The 22,617-nt window shown below is 33.5% G+C and overlaps 2 protein-coding genes across 5 annotated transcripts in view; one reads left to right on the forward strand and one right to left on the reverse strand.

The window, feature by feature from the left end:
- The first annotated feature begins 840 nt into the window (after positions 1 to 840).
- LOC125657967 (nicotinamide/nicotinic acid mononucleotide adenylyltransferase 1-like) lies at positions 841 to 22,360 on the forward strand. 4 transcript variants are annotated; one of them, XM_048888946.2, is made up of 10 exons: positions 841 to 1,251; positions 6,325 to 6,413; positions 10,872 to 10,939; positions 12,935 to 13,107; positions 13,785 to 13,915; positions 14,199 to 14,300; positions 15,125 to 15,183; positions 15,782 to 15,877; positions 18,672 to 18,891; positions 20,216 to 22,360. In XM_048888946.2, exons 1-10 carry the CDS (start codon positions 1,095 to 1,097, stop codon positions 20,264 to 20,266), a joined length of 1,146 nt encoding a protein of 381 aa, XP_048744903.2. In that variant the 5' UTR covers positions 841 to 1,094; the 3' UTR covers positions 20,267 to 22,360. The 4 variants fall into 4 exon arrangements, with proteins under 4 accessions (XP_048744903.2, XP_048744902.2, XP_048744904.1 ...); XM_048888945.2 differs by having other exon boundaries at positions 20,221 to 22,360; XM_048888947.2 differs by lacking the exon at positions 18,672 to 18,891.
- Positions 21,636 to 22,617, reverse strand: part of LOC125657966 (DNA polymerase nu-like) — a 35,007-nt gene continuing 34,025 nt past the window's right edge. Inside the window, exon 23 of the mRNA XM_056148745.1 lies at positions 21,636 to 22,586. Coding sequence (XP_056004720.1) covers positions 22,465 to 22,586 — 122 coding nt within the window. The 3' untranslated portion in view covers positions 21,636 to 22,464. The remainder of the gene's footprint in view (positions 22,587 to 22,617) is intronic.

The following is a 22,617-nucleotide window of genomic DNA, read 5'->3' on the forward strand; positions in this document are numbered from 1 at the left end:
AAAAATTAAATAAAGATATTGCGAAACCCTAAGACATTACATGATGCAGGTGTAGTTTGTATGCCTATAACGTCATAATTTGGGAAATGTACATATATTCAGTTATCAATCAGGATATTGTATTATAAGGACAGTACACCTTTCGGACCCCATTCAAAAGTAAAGCATATAGAAAATCGCAGGCACCCGAAGTGTGGATAGCTTGTATAGATCCTATATATACACCCCCCTTATTTTTATACAAAACCAATAATTTATCCAAAATATGTTATTTCCCCCCAAGTGGTCATCACTAAAGCTTACAGAAGGTTGAAACTGATTATTCAGAACGACTTATGAGGGTGGTTGGTGGGGGAAATAACATATTTTGGATAAATTATTGGTTCAGTATAAAAAAAAAATAATTAAAAAAAAAATCTTTCTAGAAAGGGGCTGGGGTATGTACATAAAATCTATACAAGCTTCAGGTGCCTGTGTAGAAAATGTGCTTTCTCCAATCACAGGTATCTGAATTTTAATCAGTAAATAGATATAAATAGAAAAACGGGAAAAAAACACAAAACCTATCTATATATATAAATACACAATGTTTGGACGATTGATTTGACATCGGCCGTAGGAAAGACGTTCACCAACAGAAAAAAAGAAGAAGACAGTATATAGATCCCTGATGAGAATATTAATAACAATAATAAAAAAAATAATAAAAAAAAACAACACAAAAAAAAAACCACTGCTGACCTCTAGAAACTTAAACTCTAGAAAGAATTTACAATTAAGGGATCATGAAAATTTCCATGCGTATCTTTAAGTATCCGAGTATAGATTTTTATAAGGGCGCCACGTTTACTTGTATAGCGTTGAGTTATCACTCGTTAGATCGACAGTCTGTGCTACGCGCGTGCACGTGCTTAAAATTATTGGTCAAAGTGTGCAACTTGTGTTCTAAAACGTTAAATATTTTAATTGAGGAAAACAACTTTGGGAATTAAGATTGATATTTTATTTTTCTGCAACAACTACAAACATTTTTCAGAACGTGTGGATTATTTATTTTATCCGAATTATTTACGGTTTCCGATTTAGAAATTATTATGACCGATGCAATTCCGTCGACGGGCCCCGTTTCCTCTGCCACAGCAACAACACTAACATCGGACTCGTCGGAAAATATGAATAGTCCATCAAAATGCGTGCTGATTGCTTGTGGATCTTACAATCCGGTTACAAACATGCATCTCCGAATGTTCGGTAAGGACGATTTCTTTTTCAGAAACTTTCAATTTCATTTTGGAGAAATGAAACTGAAAGAACGTAGTTTGATTATCATATTATTATTAGTTTAGTTTACAATGTCCTTTTCTGCCAGGAATTATTTTAAATCTGTCAGTCGGAAGATTTCACACTCTTAGTAAAATTTAGAAAATGTTGAGGTGAAAATTAAATGTTGAACATAAACTACGCCGATCTAAAGACTTCAATAATGAAGTTGCGTTTTAACACTAACAAGTTGGTTGGGAACACTTCCCCTATAGCGAGACGTTCTCACTATAACGCGATTATCCCTCTATAGCGAGAGTAAATATATTCCGTCCAACCGAGAAAAACACCCGTGGAGTACATATCTCTTCGTGTTTCACGTGAAAAGAAGAAAAAGTGCTAAAATGTCTGATACTTCTGCAAACATAAATCTAAACAAAAACACTCACGATGTGTATTAGATTTCAGACTGCTTTCCTCTTACACAGCAACTTTGATATGCAATTTCATGACTATGTTGTCAATTTCATAGAAACAATTCGCATCATGTTGAGTGTGTGTCGGACTTATTCAGCGTTGCATGGGATTTGCCATTATTTTCAATAAAGATGCCAAAAACACCTGTTTATGGTAATGTTTACTCTCTCGCTAAAGAGGGATAATCGCGTTTTAGCGAGAATATCTCGCTACAGGGGAAGTGTTCCCAACCTGTTTAAATGAATTATCTTTTATTGACTTCTAGTTCTATCATAGAATCAATCTTTACTAATTAGCAGTCTCTGCATTAAACTACTAGCCCGATGATCCCGGCTACCATATTGTTGACAGGCTTGTAAAATACTGCTTTATAATTCTAGAATGCCATGTCTGGCTAGTGTTTTGAAATAATAGCTGCAAAAACTGGTTTGGATTTTGAAAATATGGATTAAAAGTTATCAATAATTATTTTCATGAGTAAATGTGAGGATATTTTTTTTGATGGTCAGAATATGAACTGAGTAGGAAATTTTCGAGCTCTTCTATACCTGTCTGTGTTAATTCTGTTTTCTGTATTTTAGTCTTTTTTGCATAATTTTTTAAAGAGATAGTCATTTCTGGCTTATCATCATTAACGTTAATAAAATTGTATCACCAATTAACATGATTAAAATAGGCTTTGATTCTATGCAAGTAACAGAGGGGTGTAACCCGGGTGTTTCTTGCCTTTTACCGTAAAAGTAACCTACAGACTTAAGGCTATGTAAGCTTGCGATTGATGTGAATTTGAAGATCCTATATCTAAACATGTCAAAAACTTTTCTTTTTTTTATCTCAATCACCGAAATGATAAAAAAAAAGGTGATTGAATTGAAATCATCAAAATGAAAATCTGTTTAAATAATCTAAAAGACTAATTGGCTGGGCTAAATATTTGGAATGACACTGGCCCCTCATCAAATCTTGGAGCCGTCCTTCAGATTTCATGCCTGGAAATTTACTTTCAGCTTCAGCTGGTTCTAACAATCAAAGGGCACTTAAATGATGCTGCTGTTTGCTTCAAATAAACTAGTTGACTATTAAACCAACTCTATATCACTATTAATGCTGCATTACTTAATGTCTAAGTATGTAAATTCCATAAATTTTAACTATCACAAAATTTTCTGTTCAAATCATGACTTCCACGATGCAATATTTTATTTCACAAAATGTAAGAGTTTCTATAGTTTGTTTTTTAAATTAGTGATATACAATCAAGAAAGTATGTTGATATACTATTGTAGTAGTATAGGAGAGGAGAAAATCTTTGGCTGGACTGGGAATTGAACTCGGGACCCCTGCATTACTAGTCATGTGCTCTAACCACTGAGCTATCCAGGCCGATATCCACGGTCCATATAGCCCTAACTACTACATGTACGATATGTATCAGTAATTTTATTAAACAGACTATAGGAACTCTTAAATTTCAGAAGATAAAATATTGTGCCATGGAGGTCGTAATTTGAATGGAAAATTTAGTGACAGTTTTCTTTTGGAATTTTCATACCTAGACATAAGCAATGCAAAATTAATAGTGATAGAGAGTTAGTTTATCAGTCAAATCACTTATTTGAAGCAAACAGCAGTGTCACCTAAGTGCACAATAATGGCTAGAACTGGCTGAAGCTGAAAGTAAATTTCCAGACAAGAAGCTAAGAGATTTGGTAAAGGCGTCAGTCCAAATATTCAGCTGAGTCGAATCTCAGCCGAGATTACTGAAATACATACTAGCTATTAAAAGTTGTGACATCATGATTTATCTTTACAAATATTATCACTGGAATGAAAGGCAGCTTCTGGCATTACAAATATGATAATGAATATACTTCCAAAACACATAGAATGGGGATGGCCCCTCCCTTTTAACAACCGCCATCTCAATCTACTATTTTGATATATATGCAAATAAAGATATGACACCCCCCAGCTCGCAATAATTACCTCCTACTTCTTTCAAATTTACCCGATTCTTTGAACATTTATAATGAGAACACTGATCATGTATTATATAGATATATCGTGACAAGTCTACTTGTGTTTGGTACAAACTCAGTGTCATAAAGAAAACTTTTAGTACACAGTTATAAATGAAGCACAGGAAATTTTGTTGTATCACTATCCATTGTTCAGAGTCCAGTTATTGGGAAGGCCATCATGGTCAATGGAACTATGAGCCCACTGTTGAAAAATTTTAATGGGCCATTTTAAAACCGAATGTGCCATCTTTATATTTTGAAGGTCCTCTTTAGAAAATGGTGAAATAGAATAATGAATGAACTGTCACATGAGATTTTCATTAAATGTATCGTATTGAACACAATGCAAGCACAGCATATTCAATATCTGCAATAATGTAGCATTTCCATTACTACCATGCTGACCAATCTGATTAAGATCCGATCTTTGATCTGCTCCGGTAATATTATGATGCTAGAGCAGATCAAAGATCGGATTTTAATCAGATTGTATGCTGACATAATATTTTTTTTTTAAGAACCACAGTTAAACAGGGAACATTTTTTTGTTTATTATACACTAGATTTTGATCAATTGATCAAATTCGCATCCACCCACCTATCTTGGAAATGTTGTTCATCTTTGTTTTTTGTCATTTTTCTCTGTAATTTTCTATCGGATTCTGCTTATCGATTGCGACACCATCTGCTTCAGGATCACCTAGCTTATGTCTTCTGACTTGTCGGACATTGAAACTTAATCATTGTTTGGGGTTCATTTTTACCATTTCTTTGGGGCATCTGATGCGATATTTGACCTTTTAATACTGTGTTCTGATAAAAGAAGAAACAGTTCATAGGTATTCAAGCCATTGAGAGTCACCTGTAGTTTATGTTTATTCCACATGTTTCAAGCTATAAAATTTGTGTTTATCAAATTACTTCATTTAAAACAAAAGTAAGACAATTAGACCAGTCATATATATATGCTATGTATTTCCAACAAACATTGTAACTTTCTGCAGAAAATTGACGATGCATTTTGGCACTGAGAAGAATTGATTGAATGTGCCATTTTTAACTGTTGTGCAAGCCCTTTCCAATCACTGAGAGTTTTAAGATATTATTTGTCAAAGGTAACAGTTTTGGCTTCAGAAATCATATTAAGTAACCTTTAAAAAATCCATCACAATTGACCTCTAATGGTGACCCAAAGTCTGACTTTTATCAAGCATATTCAGTTTATAACTGTTATGAAATAACTTTAGATATTAACCAATATTAACAAAATATTGAATATTTAATAATTCAATGTGTCAGTAATTTTAGAAAAGCATAATTGTTTTATTTTTTCTGAAACATGAATTTAATCTAGCCAGTGTTTATATTTTCGATATTATAAAAGGAAAACATACGATATATATTGGGCCCCTGTAAACTACCCTGAAAGCTGGGCCTCCTTAAATTGTTTTACTCTGACATTTAAGTTGACGAGCATTCCTGTATATTTAGCCATTTAATAGATGTTCACAAGCCTCACATACTTCAAGCTTTTACAGAGCTACACCAAGTTTGGGACGGGGACCATCAAAAGTATGAATCTAAGTAACAACATTCCTTCAGGTTGGGAAGGAGAACAACTGAAGATAGCTGCTTTTATTTTGACCCAAATGTCTTTATCGTGTTAGGAATGGGACTGATTATCAGCTTTCAGTTTTAAAGAATTAAGAGCCTTTTTTCATATCTACTTTTAGTTACAAATAGTAGGAGTAATACTTTTGTACAAAATGATGCCATTAAATCAATGTAGATTGATAAAGAAATCCATTTATTGTCTGTGGATATGACATTACAATTTCCTAACATCACCATTGACACAATATAGTGTATTGGGTCTGTAATTGCTGTGCAGGCAGATTGACACAATATAGTGTATCCGGTCTGTAATTGCTGTGCAGGCAGATTGTTTTATTGATCTGAATGAATTCCAAGGAAAACAAAATGAAGAGAGTTGTGCATTATTGCACACATCTGTTGTTGAATTTTGGCATGTTATTGTTCTAAGAACATTTTTTTGGGTAGCTTCTGGAAGTTCAAATGCTGCTATATGTATGTGTGTTAAACCTTGATTGTAGTAAATACATGTGTATATGGTCAGAGGTACATGAAATAACATTGAAATTTATTATTTAAAAATTGTTTTGTGGGAGGGGAGTTCCATTCACTATTCTGTGTGTTCACTATTGTTGCTAATCATAAGGCCAAAAAAAAAAATATGTGTGTGTTTCTGGTTTCGTCACCCTACCTCTGTTTTTGCTGCCGACCTTAAATATCTAATTGATGATGTACATGTATGTAAAATAAAACTCCAGAATTTTGAAACAAATTTTGGGAGTGAACTAGGATTCAAACATATTTTATTTTGGCCTAATATAACTTTTTTTCAGCCATTTCATGTACTGAGTATACTACATGTGACTACATAAAGTTTTCTTTTCCCAAAATGATTCAAGTTGTGCTATGATTGCTGATGAGTTATCATGATGTTATAATGCGACTGAATGTCCTCCTCAAATTTTATTTTCAGAGATAGCTAGAGACGCATTACACAGAACACACAGGTTTACAGTAATCAAAGGGGTCATTTCTCCAGTCAGTGACGCTTACAATAAAAAGGTATTCTACAGTCTACAAAAAGTATACAAGATTATTTATGTTAGTAGGAAAGAATACTATAACAGACTATATGCATGTCATTTTGATATCTAAATCAACAGTGAAATGACTGATACATATAATTGCAATTGGTTGTTGTCCGTCATCATGCATTAACAATTGAACATTTTTGATAACTACTATTCCAATTCTTTTTAAATTTGCTATGAAGCATCTTTGGGACAAGAGGGACAAAAATTGTAAATTTCAGGATTCCTGCACCCTGGGGTCTTAGAGGCGGGGCAAAAACTGCCCATACTGTGGAATCGCGATCATCATTGTTCGTGGGGGATTAATGTTCGTGGATTTCATGGGTCACTCTTACCAACGAATTTATGTGTCCTCGAGCATTTTTTCAAACCAAGTAGAGTTATCTCACCTAGTGACATTGTATCGCTTACCCAGGAAACTACGTCCCCACAAACCAGCAAAATTTTGCTTACCCACGAACATTGGCCCCCACGATTTACAATGATTCCACAGTAATTGACAAATTTTCAAAAATCTTCTCAAGAAGTGCATATGTTTAAGGAAAAATACATAGTGATATAGAGCAGGAAGGCCTCTACCAAAATTGTAAATTTCATGATCCCCAGGGTAGGTGTCCTGACCCTAGGACAGGGCCAAACTTGGTATATATAGTGTATCTGTACAAAAGATGTAAATGCTATCTGCTTTGATTTGACTTAATGAATATTTAGAAGAAGTGGGTAGTCCTTTACCAAAATTGTAAATTTCATGATCCTAGGGGGTAAGGGTTTGGTTTCAGGGTGGTGCCAAATTTTTTATAATGATTTAAAGGACTTCTTTAAGTTTACTGATACCGTATAAAATCTAAATGCATATTTTATACATACATATTTATGAATAGCAGAAAAGGATGTACAAAAAATTGGTGAATTTTGCAACTCCTGGGGTTTTTTGACTGTAGAATGGGACCAAATTAGTCATATTGTATATATATTATATCATGTAAAGTCTTTCATCAATGTGTGCACTTTTCATTGAAGTTTTAAGAACACACTTGTTTTATACTGTTACATGTACATTCATGTGGTGGGGGGTTTTTTTGTTTGTTTTTTTTTTACCTCACCTGAGTTGTCTGTCATTGTCAGAGTAAACTTTTCACATTTTCATTTTCTTCTCCAGAACCACTGGGCCGATTTTTTTTTTTACCAAACTTGCCACAAAACATCTTTGGGTGAAGGGCTTTCAAGTTTATTCAAATGAAGGGCCTTCAAAGGGGAGATGATCAAAAAAATGCAAAAATAGGGTGGGGTCATTTAAAAATCTTCTCAAGAACCACTGGGCCAGAGGAGCTGAAATCTACATGAAAGATTTTTGACATAGTGCAGATTCAAGTTTGTTAAAATCATGATCCCTGGGGGTAGGATGGGGCCACAATAGGGGATTAATTTTTTACATACACAAATATATAGGGAGAAAATCTTGGAAAAATTTTCTTAAGAACCACTGGACTAGGAAAGTACAAATTTACATGAAAGCTTCCTGGCATAGTGCAGATTCAAGTTTGTTAAATCATGGCCCCTAAGGGTAGGATGGGGCCACAATAGGGGATCAAAGTTTTCCTTCCTAATATATAGTGAAAATCTTTAAAATTCTTCTTCTCAAGAACCATTGGGCCAAAGAAGTTAACATTTACATGAAAGCTTCTTGACATAGTGCAGATTCAAGTTTGTAAAAAGCATGGCCCATGGAAGTAGGTTGGCGCCACAATAGGGGATCAAAGTTTTACATGTGAATATATGGAAAATCTTTAGATATGAACCAAGGTTAACTCAGGTGAGCGATTTGGCCCATGGGCCTCTTGTTTGGTTTTACAATCACAAGATATACAACTTGATTAGATTAGAAGACCACTTGATTATAAGTGCTACAGTGTACATCTTTCGTGTATATGGCTATTGTATCATTTCATGACAAAAAAACGTTTTAATTATAAATGTTATGCCAGGAAGACGTGGGATGCGACAGCTTTGTTCCGTCATTTTCAATGTCATTATTGGTCCCTTTTTGTACGTGCTTTCTGTCCATCCCAGGTAGAAATTAGTAGAGAAATTGTCATAGAAAATAGGTTTATATTGGGAAAAAACAGAGTTTTATAGGATTTCCAAGGTTGTAAAAAAAAAATCAATAGGTAATCACTAGTTCTCTATTTGTTTTTGTCTGAAGGCACAAAGGATTAGGATTGGCCGCAGAAAACTTCTACTTTTAGTTCATAAACCATTAAGTTCGGGAAAAAATGTGTAGGACTTGTAACTGCAGTGTATTCATCAACTGTTATTCAAATGATTGCTGTATTTTGTTCGAGCACCATGCAGCTATATTATATACACGTAGAGTGATGTTGAGAGAGATTGGAAATATCACAATTACATAGATACATACCAATAACGCAAGCATTCATGTAACCTCCATCAAGATGAGGCTTATTTCATTCCACCCTTTTAAAGCCCTGTTCTGCTCGTGGAACTCTTCTAAAATGAAATCGCTTGTTGCCAGTCATAATGGATCTCTATCTAAACAGCTACACTAAAAATATAGTCACAATGTTTTGGTCAATCAGTTTGGTATAAAACTGAAATTGCATTCATTTTCCATTAATCCGAAATATCTGACGTTTTCCTGGCTTTTTTATGATTTTGATATTTACCATCCTGGCATATGGTAAATTTTAGTCTAGGTCACCTACACGTTTGTCAATGCAGTGTCCTATGAGACAAACGTCGTTTAAGTGGGGAGTTAAACTGCTTGCGTGACCTAGGCTAGGTAAAACTTAAATGTCAGATTCATTATTTCGGACTAATTTTTCATGTGTATCTTACAAACATTGTACTAGTGTCTTTTGGCTTAAAAATTTCCTTTGCACTTGATGTAACTGATTATTCATAATATGATTTAAAGGGGTAATCAGCTTTTCTGGTTATTACACCTGAATGGAACTTAAAATTCACTTGTGTATTTCTTGAAATTTATCCAGTCCAGTATTAATCAACATCAGCAAGAGATAAATGTATCTAATTTTTATAACACCCACCCCAGACAACAATAAATAGAGCTGTAGAGTGTTTATATTGAGCATCACCAGATTCCAAAATATTTTTAAAGCATCATTTTCAATAAAAAAAAATTAATATACTAAAAATTCTCTGGTTTGATCTGAGGAAATCTGTTTTTATCCATTTTATAGTGTGCCCTTTGGGGTATTAATCCTGAAAGGACAGTTTTAGTTGTTATATAAGAATAAGGAACTATTGTAAGCCCGTCCTCTCATGTAGATTTCCTATGGGACATCTTTCTGTAAGATTATACATTGGAGGATGCAAGGGGTTACATGCAATGCAGTTTCCCTTCGGCTTGAAAAATTATAACATATTAAAAAAATGTTTGATTGTCTCATGATGGGAACTGCAATGTCTTTTTATACAGAAAAAGTTCCATCTAAAGTGCAGTCCTCCCTGTGAAAATTTCTAAGCACACGTGAGGCTTATAATGTCCATTTTGATATATTTATATGATGATACTGTAATTGTAAATATGGCTAAATGTACATTGACCACCAGATAGCCCCAGTGGTATATGTAGGAAACTCTAAAGGATTAGAAACTTTGCTCATGTTTGAATTTAGGGTTTTCTTCTTGGAAAATCGTCAAGTCTCATGAAACAGCTAGAACAAGCAAATTTTATCTGCAATGATTGCTACCTTCATCACCCAATAAAACAACAAAGAAAGACATTTTATTGTTTATATTTTCATGTACTATCAAAAATATAAACTAGAATTAAGATCTAAAATATTATATGGTTGACCTATTTGTTATGTTAAATGGAACAGCCAATGCACCATTTGACCTTGATGAGGCTCCATATTAGTAATAATTTTGCAGACAAACCCGGACCTAACTAGTTTGCAACAAACATGTATTCAGTGTATGTTTAAAGCAATGCTTTAATAAGAAATATAAAAGAAAAGATTCAGTGAATGTAAGTAGAGGATTATGAAAGACAACTCATTCTTACAAACCTGCAATTAAGATAATTGATGCTCTTTTTAAAAAAAAAAAGAAGATTTTTAAGAAAGACAATTCATTCTATGAGAAGTGCATTTATTTACATTATGTTGCTTGAGCTAGAGTACAAAGTAATAAAAGTGAAATCAAGAAATTTTCCGATAAATACCTGGACACACAACGTTCTAATTTACTAGCCCGATTGTTGAAGAATTTGGTAAGCATTCCAATTAATTAGCCCCAAGGGCACATATGCTCTTTACAAAGCATTAGCCCAAATCCATTATAAAGCGTCACCTAAGGTTGATCTAAAAATGACATTAAAAAGTGTCACCTATGGCGGCTGATCAAGAAGTGACATTCTGATATTTGAGGACATTTTTTGTAGGATTTGTTGCCCGCCAGTCATCGGTGTGAAATGCTGAGACAAGCTCTTAAGACCAGCAACTGGATCAAGTATGATGTTGACTCTTCTATTTTAGTTTTAAATTGTATCATTTCCAAAAGGATCAGGGTAATGAAAGAAAAAACCTAGAGGGGGTGGGTATTGCTTTGCACCTGTTGGTTGGTTCGGTAGACCACATATTGTCTGCTCAATATCTTGAGAACCATTCACTTGATGGTAATGATATCTCATATGTTGGTTGGTTATGAGTAGAAGAGGACTCCTATTGATTTTCAGGTCAAAGGTCAATCACTCTTGACATAGGAAGATTCTGTCTGCTCAATATCTTGAGAAACCTTTCCTTGACAGACATTAAACTTGGTACACTGGTATATTGTGAGGAGTAGATGATGCTTATTGATTTTTATGTCACATGGTCAAAGGTTAAGGGTCAAACTGGACATAGGAATATACTGATCTCTCAATGTCTAGATATATAACCCTTTGCTGGACAGATATCAAACTTGGTACATTGTAAAGAGAAGATTACCCCCATAGATTTTGAGGTCACATGGTCAAAGGTCAAACTGGACATAGGATTATACTGTCCATTCAAAGTTGAAAACCCTTTGTTTGACAAACTTCAATCTTGTTTCACTTTTACATCCTAAGAAGTAAATGACCCCTATTGATTTTGAGGTTACATGGTCAAAGGTCAAACTGGACATAGGAATATACTGTCCCTTCAATATGTTGTGAACCTTTGCTTGACAGACATCAAACTTGGTACACTGGTACATCATAAGGAGTAGATAACCTTTATAAAAATTGGGTTCATATGGTCAAAGGTCAAGGGTTAAACTGAACATAGTAAGATATTGTCTCCTGATAATTATTTGCTTGGTTGACACCAAACTTGGTACACTGGTACAGCATAAGAGGTAGATGACCCCCTATTAATTGTTAGGTCACATGGTCATCCACTCCTGTACATATGAGATATCAAAGGCAAAAACACTGGAAATATAAATATAATAGAACAATTATAATTTTATATAATCTATGAAGAAAGCTGGAGATGAACTGGCAGAATGTGCAATGAAATTTACTTTTTTCTCATTTTTCAGGGGGAAAACAGCTCTTAATTAGAATAGAACTTGCAATAATTAAATTGTAATAATCTAGCCATCTCAGATATATATGTCTGCACCAAGGTGTGCTATTTAGTATAATGATATGAAATAATTTTACCGCTTATATATCTACAATGTAAAACTGTTTCGTACTATTAATTATAATCAGTTATAGTGTGTATGTATGTATGCTCACATTCATGATCACAAACAAGACTGCTGTACAAATTATGTATGTATTGCATGAATTTAATGTAAATTATGAATATTAAACCATAATGGAAAGGTAAATTATCATTAATATGTTTCCAATTTTGACTATATCAATGCTAATTCTATGAATAAAATGAAACCAAAAAAAAAAACTATCAGATTATGACAAGCGCACAAAAAACTATGGTTGTAGAGATGTAAAAGAAAATAGTTTCAAAATACATATTCTGCTTTTCTAAACACTTTCTGAAACGAGCCGAGTGTTTACTACATGACTGTGTTATTAATTAATGTACCACAAGTTATTCTCCAAGCAATTCTTGGATATGATCTAGCAAAGTATATTTAGTCTGATATATGTCCTCATTCCTATAACAACAAACTCAATTTCAAAACTTATTGGTGTCTTTGTTTTCTTGTGTGAAGAAGGTGCGCGCAATGCATACATTATTTAAATAAGGCCAACCAAAGATGTCGGAAAGTTAAATTAGCTAAGAATGAACTTTCAACCTAATCCTTTCATCTGGAATGAAATTAGTTTTTGTGCATATTAAGTTATTATATATTTCGCCGTTATAGATACATTAAGTTACCATGTTTAGAAAGAAAGAATTTTGAATTTTAGTACAGATGTACCTTTAAGAATAATGTAATAAGATGGCTTGGCTCCCATTAGATTGAAAATATAATGTTGCATAACGAATTACATATCATTTAAAGCATGGACACATGGGAATGTGAACAAACAAAATGGACAGAAACTGCCAAAGTTTTGAGATACCATCAAGCGAAAATTGATAGGGAATACAACAGCAAAGCAAAGCCCACCCCCACAAAGAAGAGAAGAAAGGACCTACGGAATGTTCACATCAACAGCAATGACAGTGAATATGGTATGTCAATCTCCAGTTAGATATGATCCTGATACTCAATGTAGAGATTCATTGAATGCTCACTTAGCCAAGGGTGTTGCCATCACTTAGCAAGATCTGTCATATGGCTGACATCCATCCTGGTATCAGAATCTGTAAACAATTCTATTATAATCTTCATATTAAAAGTATCCTAGTTGGTGATGTGTTCATGCATGCAGCTTGGGTAAAGTTTTGGAAATTCCAGTATGGCGTCTTTACTTTTGACTGGCTAAGGCAAAGTCAGCAACGTTGCCATAGAACAACTTGCATGCTAAGTCATTCCCTGGTACAGATGTTGCACTGTTGTTGGTCAATGTTACTGGGATGATGCATGGTTTCACCTAGTTCAGTGTAGATTGAAGTTGGTGACTTGTGTTCAAGTGAAACATGAATAATGTTGAAACTTGCGTCTTTGTGGTTTATGTTTTAAATACACCCCAATGTGGATGAGCTGTTGGTATATTTGTCCCATTAGGACGACTAGGTCTAGTTACTACAGGATTTTTGGTTTTGATTGACTGATACAAAATGAATTTTAGTCCAGAATGACTGCATACAATCAAATCTTGTGTGATTCAAGTGAAAATCTAAGTCTTGGAAGCCTTTTCATTAGTCAACAGTATGTACCCTACAACAGATTTTTCTTGCCGTTTTAGATGACAGGACCATTGACGATCACAATGCAATAAATGCAGCCTTGAAGAAGGACACGGTTAATGTCAGGTTACTGTGTGGGGCTGATCTTCTGGAATCATTTGGAACTCCGGGACTATGGGCTGACAAAGATGTAATTATGTGCCATGTGTTTCTATTTGCTAGGAAATATTTTATTGTACTTGCATTTCATTAAATGATATCAATGTAAAGAATTTCTACACATAATTATTTATGGTTCTGCTTTTACTAATATTGACTCATCGCAGTGTGCAGGGTAATTTGACCAGTGCCTCTTCAAGAGACTGTGTCAGGATGTTCATCTGTATGTAGAGAGGTCACATTTTCTGGAAATAAATTTACATTTGAAAGCTGTAAAACTTGGAATTTTTTTTATTGATTTTTCATTTTTGTAGATTGAAGAAATTGTTGGAAAACACGGACTTGTGTGTATAACGAGAGAAGGATCAGACCCAAGAAAGTTTATATATGAATCAGATGTATTAACCAAGTATCAAGTAAGAGTTCATTTGTTTACTATGATAGAGCTATAATATTGCTTTATCTTGATTAGATTTGTTTGCTATGGTATAGATATATACAGGTTAGATTTGTCTACAATATAATATTGCTATATATTGATTAGATTTGTTTGCTATGATATATAGCTATATATTGATTAGATTTGTTTCAATTGCTATAATATGTAGCAATATGTCGATTATATTTGTTTGCTATATAGCTATATGAAAGGTGAAGATAACGAACAGTGATCAATCTCATAACTCCTATAAGCAATACAAAAATAATATAGCTATATATTGATTAGATTTGTTTACTATAATATGTAACTATATATCGATTATATTTGTTTGCTGTAATATAGCTATATATTGATTAGATTTGTTTGCTATGATAAAGATATATGAAAGGTAAAGATAACGAACAGTGATCAATCTCATAACTCCTATAAGCAATACAAAAATAATATAGCTATATATTGATTAGATTTGTTTGCTATAATATGTAGCTATATATATCTATTATATTTGTTTGCTATAATATAGTTATATATCAATTAGATTTGTTTGCTACATGTATAATATAGTTATATATTGATTATATTTGTTTGCTATAATAGAACTTTATATATTGATTAGATTTTCTGCTATGATGTAGCTATATATTGATTAGATTTGTCTCTCTGCTTGGGCCTTTTATGCAGTTCAAACCAAGGAATGTGCAATTCCATTTATTGTGCATGTTCTAAAAATTGAGTTTAGAAATCAAGCTATGTACAGACCTGTTGGACATCAAATACACAAGTTCATGTGTTTTTCAGGAAAATATCATCATAGTCACAGAGTGGATATTTAATGATATTAGTTCAACAAAAATCAGGTATGTACCAAAGTAAAGTACTCATCATACCCCTTCAACAAAATAAGGGTATGGAAGGTCATCTGCCCTGCCTGTAGACAGAAAGACGCGCAGGCTCTGATTAAATTTTCTTTTTAGTTAAAATCATGAAACAAGTCTGGTCTCTTGATGACACAATTGATATAAACATGCATTAATTCTTATCATATGCTCACAGAACCACAACACAGAGATATTGTATCCAGACTGAATTCTTTTCCAACCAAGTCCACAAAACAGTGTGGAACACTTATTAATTTTTATGTCAAAAGGTCAAACCTCACAGGACCGATGCACTTCAAATTCTACACACGTGTGCTGGCTTTCCTGACACACAATTCTGTTTTTACCACTTTTATCGATATCCCAACAGGGGAAGCTGAAATACTCCTCCATTCATATTTCAGTATTTTGTTGTCACCTTTCCAATTTTATAGTTACCATTGGATATTCAAGTTGAAAAGGTCAGGGTCGCTGAAGGAGAAATTCTATTTACCCATGTTACAATAATATTTTAGATATGTCTTATGCAACATTGATCTGCTATTGCCATTGCTTGCATATGTCATTTCTATTTCAGGCGAGCACTGAGACGGGGAGAGAGTGTTAAATATCTGCTACAGGATGTTGTTATAGAATACATTAAGGAGAATCACCTATACGGGGTGGAGGACAAGTGAGTCACTCGCGCATGGACCCTCTCATTGTACAGCTCTGCAGTTGTTTATCAAGCTCTGTGAACCCTTTCAAATATGTCTGTGTTCAACAAACTCTAAGGAAAATCGGTGTTTTATTTTTATCTCTTTATGTTTCTTTTACATTATATCATGTGATATGCTAGTGTATATTTTCATATATGTTGATGCGAGGTTCAAATGTTATTTATGAAATTAGTTTATTTTTTATTTATACTTATTCTGTCTCTAATAATTTTGTAATAATCTGCATGACTGGAACCTGCAATGTTAACTTTTATTGTAATGAAGGCCCCATTATATGGAGGGTGCCCTGTGCTAATCATTCCATCTGTCTGTCCGTCAGCACATTTTATGGCACGTGATAAAAGTTTAAAAGTTTTCTAGAGAAGACTTTCTTAAATTTTATACACAATGTTTGGATTAGGCAAAGGAAGAGTCCTTTTGATTTTCTGATTTATCGACTTTGTATTGTTGAGTCCAGATGTGGATGTCCATGCCATGCCAATTCACTACCTTACTAGGTACACATAGTTCAGTGGTCGAGCACCTGATGGATATATTCCTTGCGGGACCCTTTCTGACTTGTCAGTTTTATTCTTTATACTCAACATCCTCTTAAAAATTGTTTGTCACCTTTTCCATTTTGTTTTACTCAATAAAAAGCATTCCTTTAGCTTCAAAATAACACAAATTTAAGGTTTATTGCATATGCTTCAAGTTTCAGTTATTAGTAAAGCCCAAAATGCATATGAATATGAAAGTCTCTATGTTAAACTGAGAGATCTCTGTTACCAGTATTTGATATAACTGCCCTTATTAGAGCCCTGCATTAAAAATCAGGGAGGCCTTCATTAATTGCTGTGTCCATCTATCCATCAATACTTTTATTGAATACAACATCTCCAGTATTTTTATCCCACATCCTCCATATTCAGTGTGTCCTGGAAAGTAGACAATAGTCGGGATACCCCAATAAATTTTTAGGTCAAAGGTGAATTCATATCAATTGGGATTTACTTAAGGATTGTATGGCATATTCTTAGCTTAACAGAACTTACCAGTAAGAAAAAGATGGTTACAGAAAGTTATGGTCAGTGTCTGAGGTCACTAAGTGAAAGGTCAAGGTTATTACAGAGAAAATTACTTTGGAATTGTACGAAAGGATCGTAATAATTTGAGTTTGGGTTTTTGGAGCCCTATGTACGGTTAACTAGGTTTTATTCACGACATTGTGATTTCCCGGTGATAAACTGGTTCACAGGGACAAACTTTTGTGAAAGAGATAATCTTAAACAAGTACAAGAGACACCAAACATTAAAGGACTGTTTGACTGCATATATATATATATATATAAAATTAATTATGTACATCAAATCGTGAGAAAATAAATTCGCGAGTGCTCTGTTGATCAAGAGTCTTTACATGTATTTATAGCAATATAGAAATAAAACCAAGCAATCTTAATTTGTGAGTGATGCTTCTCGCGAAATTATGCGATGATAAATTCCTCTCTTAATATTGGAATTTACAGTATACTAGATGTTTTATTTCACTGCTCAGCAAGTCAGTCTGTTCAATAGAAGGCCTGTATGCTCCATTTTCAGTAGATATCCAGTAACCTGGAATACTATGGATTACATGTTTGATTGGTCAATATGGTGAACATTATGCTTATCTTTCGTTTAGAAATATGTCACAGCAGTTTTCCATGTATTTAAACTGAATTTGAAATTTTGATGCAGTAAGATACATTAATATTCAACAATATCTTGCAAATGTTTGAGAATACAAGGGCCAATAGAAAAATTGGATTGACATTTTTTTGTGGAACTTTTATTTGTCAAATATGACAATTATACAAGTTTGTTAACAATTACAGGGTAAGGAAAATATCAGCATGGTGCCAAGCATGTAGCAAGAATGAAGTTTTTGTACATTTAGATTTCTTTTCTTTATTTTGTTTCACCATCTAATCTGTATACAGTTGATGGCAGCCCATTTTCATCAAAGTGTTGTTCAATTTACCCTTCTATGTGTAATACTTGGTTAAATGATGACAGACCTCAGTTGAATGCATGCAAGAGAAATCTGTATTTTATTTTGTTTTTTCCACCAATGGTCATGCAGGATGTGTACTTCTTTGTGATGTTTTGTGTAAGGTTAACTTGTGTACAAAGACATGAATCAGAAATGTCTCATGATATTACCCCAGGGGAGAGAGAGTAGTTCAAAACTCTTTCACTACATGCAAGTTCAGCCAATATATATATTATGCAAATAAAAGATTAAAGGACCCTTTTCTGCAGTTGCACTGAAAATTGTAAGTTTTCTGTAAAAGCTATAGAAATAAAGTGACATTACATTATGTGATCATCATAATATGATTGTTATCAAATATTAATGTGTAGAGTTTTTCCTTTTTGACGAGTTTATGAAATCTGATGTGGATCATTTCACTGCAATATTTATTGGTCTTGTGAAAGCCCCCTAAGCAAAAATGCATATTCTATGTAAATGTGAAATCTGAAACTGTGAATCATTAGGAGAGGCACATTGAATACAGACCTGAAAGAGCAGCGTATGATACAAATGATGTAACCAGAAGATGCAGGGTTTTAAAATAGTGTCAAGAATAACCCCAATTTGGATACATTGTACTACATTTGAAGTTCATGCAAAATACATGTAAAATATGGCTTAAGGTACTGAACAGCTTCATTTATTTTATGAATATCAAAATTCTTTTTGTTTTTTCTGCTGCGTGGATACAGTAAGTATGTAAATGATGTCATCCCCTCGCCTGTTGTGGATAATGCAATTTCAGATGCACATTGGAGTTCTGAAGATCAAGTGTCCGAGTGCGAGGAGGTGCCAAGGTCACCTAAGAGAATAAATGAGGATCCACTCGAAGGTCCCCCTTCCCCAAAATCCCCCCGCCATGTTCCATGTATGGGTTCCGAGTTGGGATCTCTGGTCAGACGTGTCAGAAATGTACGGATTATAGCTTATGCTCCAGAAACTTGTGTGTGATGTGCACATGCAGTCAATTGGCACAGCACCCTTTGCAATATACATGTAGATGTATTTGAAAACTGCTTTATATGTGGGTTGTTGGCCAAGTTTTTACTTGGTGCTGAAAATAGATTTTGTTTTCACTTGTCTGCTTTAAGCCCTTTTAGAAGCTGATAAAGTGTATTCAACAATGCTAGATTTCCAGTAACGTGACAAATTGATAGTTGCTAATTTAATCGAGATGCCAATCTCAATGCTTTATTCAGATTGATTCTCTGTCATCATGCAAACCTTTATATGAATTTTGATTATTGGGAGAAATTGACCAGAAATTCAATTAGATGCTATCAGTGTTGACTTATTGATCCGAGTCTCTCGAGTCTCACGTTTTGTCTTGGTGCTAGTGCGCAATTTAGAATTTCTCACTGAAAAGGAGAATTTCCTAAAATTTTAGGAAAGGTTTTATTTCTAAATGGAGTTTGCGTGAATGAATACAAATAGTGTGGTATTTAAAATTGTCATACTAGTATAACTATCAACAATATAGGTATAAATACTGTAAAATGATAAAAATTCTGCTTTCAGTCAGTGACACAAAAGTTGCAGCCAGATGCGCTTTTCCATTATTCTTGCTGACTACACAGTCACCAATATGTACATTTGTACCATATATAAACTGCTGTGCTTGGAATTTTGCCAAGAAAAATTGACACGCATAGTCCCCTATTCTTTTATATTGCGTACACTTGAAGCTTGTCGTCTATCACATTTAGTCAATAACTTATCTAGGTAGTCTTTCATATTTTCTTATTTACCCTCTCCTATGCTTTGATATGTTTTTTGATGACCTTTTTAAGTCACTCGCTTTAAAGACAACTGATACACTTCCAGTATATGTGTGTTGAGTGTAGTGTAATATAGACTGAAATCCAAAATATTTATTGAATGTACCTTTCTTGGTTAAAGAGCAAAATCTATGTCACCTTGTGAAAATATACACACTGCTGAGATGTTTGTTAATTAAAGTAGTTGCTCAAGTTTACCGTATTTAATTTTTATATATGTATTATATACAGTTTCCAAACAAATTAACTTACAGTTTGATTTAATGAGATGTATGTACATGTATAAATGTAGTGTTATAAACCAAAATAATCCGACACATCAACATTTACCAGCATTAAAGTTTTCATCCATAGCTGCCAAATGCCAAAAACAACCTCAGTACTGCTACAAATATTTTTTTTGAAATGAGACATCACTAGCTGTTTTAATGTATATTCTGTGCTGGCATCTTTTTCAGTACAGCTTTCGACAGGGGATGTTCCAACATCGTCAGGTGGAAAACCAATGACTATGTGCTTTTGTCAAAACCGCAAGACTCCTTATGCACTGTGGTAGCATTGCCCACCTTCACTGCGTTACTCACTCCCAGTGTCAAACTGAACATTTTCAGAGTACTCACTTTCTGCCTTTGTGAATACATGTGTATGCTTTCTGATTTGACATGGATTGAAACCTGCTGGTTTTGACAGGTATATATCATGAAGTTGAATCAAATTATTATAAAACACTATCTCTCTCTCTCTCTCTCCAAATCTAAACACCAAAAACTATATACTTGTATTTACATTTAAAATACATGTACTGTTAAACTATGTTTTTACTGTTATCTTTACATGGACCCACTGAATCTATACAAGTGTAGAGCCGTGGATAAAAAAGCATAAACTGCTCTAAACCATATCATATTTAAAGTCAAGTGGGTCAAAAATTAACCGTAATTTCACTCCATACCATTCAGTTTTCAAAATGTTGATGCAATTTGTATCAGCACAGCAATCTAAATTTCATTTGAATCGGAGCAATATTGTGAAAGTGATAAACTACAGTAATTGATTTTTGATGTTGTTTGTTGCTGTCATGTGCCACAGCTTTGCAGCAAACCAAATTATATAACATTTTTTATGAATGCCAATTGGACTCTGTTTGAACAGAAAATGAATTATTAAAACATAATTATTTTATCTAAAATTCACTGTAGGTTGTCCAACTGATGATAAGTATATATTATCGATTATTCATGTTCCATGTATTTTGTGTACTGGTATGAATAATAAATGTTTTTAAAACTCCCAATTGCAACTTAATGTGGAAAGTTTTTAATGGTGTCAATATGTGTGCAAAGTACATGTACATAATTGTTGAAAATACGGTTGAATATACTTTAGGAGAAATTCTACTACAGAGAAATTTGATATGGATGAAAAGATTAAGGATATGTAAAACAATATTTTGCAATTGACAACTATCATATTTACTTTATTTAGTCAAAAAAATTTACTTTGTTTAGACAAAAAATGCAGTTTAAATAGAAATAGGGGGGTGGGGGGTGGGAATTAAAACCCCTGCTGGACTTGAACCCGCAATCTATAGATTAGCAGTCAACATGCTAACCTACCATCAGGCTAGGCAATTAAATCGAAATGGAATAGACAAATATTGCAGATATATTTTCATTCATATTTGAAAAGGAAGTTGGCCATTAAAAGGATGTAGTATATCTCCTTGAAGGGAATTTTTGGAACACCTACAATTCTGTAGAACCAAGATTCCTTGCATGCATTTGAGGAAGTCCTTATATTTAAAAACGAATAGGTATAGACATTGTATGTATACTTTCTTCAGCAACAATATAATAAAAAGAACATTTAATATATACGTAATTGAAAAAGAATTTATTGTACTTTACCTTTTTAAAGTAAATTCATTTTAGACAAAGAAAAGAAATTATGCTAATATTCAACTTAAGAACAGAGAAATTATAATTGTAAAATTGCAATTGGGGAATGAATATCACCTCCTTAAAACCAAGTATTCCCATTAACTGAATGCCTAATAACAATTTTATCTTACTATTAAAGACATCTGAGAAATGCAGTTGTGAATTTACTAATTAGTCCCTACATAATGAAAATTTCTTCATAATGAAGTTCCAATATAAGCAAGTTTTACTGTTCTATATATTGTTTGTATGTGTATGTGAAATATAATGTACTTCATTTCAATACCTCAGAATTTAAAGGGTCATTAAATAATGCCAATTGCTAGTAACAAATGTCAGGCAAAGAATTATCCTATAGAAAATTTGTGATGTATGACTGCAGTTGACCACAAATTTTTTATAGACCGGTGAGCTGCTGTTATGCAGCAAACAAAGGATAAAATTGGTACAAGTTTTCCACCTGTTATAGTAAGATGTATATTTAAACATTGTTACATGTTATATATATTCTATGTTGATATACATGTTTTGTTGCTTAGCTATCATTACACACTATGTACTAGTATATACATTTGTGTGTACAACTGTACAATACATTTATTATTGTTAAGTAAACTTTGATATGCCTATAGTGAAGTGTTGAAATAAATCTTTAAAAATATATAATTTCGTTTCTTTATGTATACAATTTGTCACACTATACATGCGTGTGTATCATTCCACTCATTGAGTGACTTGGACTCCGAGTGGGAGTTTTCTTTCTATCTTTATAGAGGAGACATATGACCCCAGGTTTTCCCAGCACACAGTGACACTTTGATTGGAATTCTGAGCTGTGTAAAGTGACCACAAAGTTTCCCGCTGTCCTCCATCACTGACTTTATCAAAGCTGTCAAAAAATTATATATGTACACGTATTT

The sequence above is a fragment of the Ostrea edulis genome, chromosome 9, assembly GCF_947568905.1.
Source record: "Ostrea edulis chromosome 9, xbOstEdul1.1, whole genome shotgun sequence".
Taxonomy (NCBI): domain Eukaryota; kingdom Metazoa; phylum Mollusca; class Bivalvia; order Ostreida; family Ostreidae; genus Ostrea; species Ostrea edulis.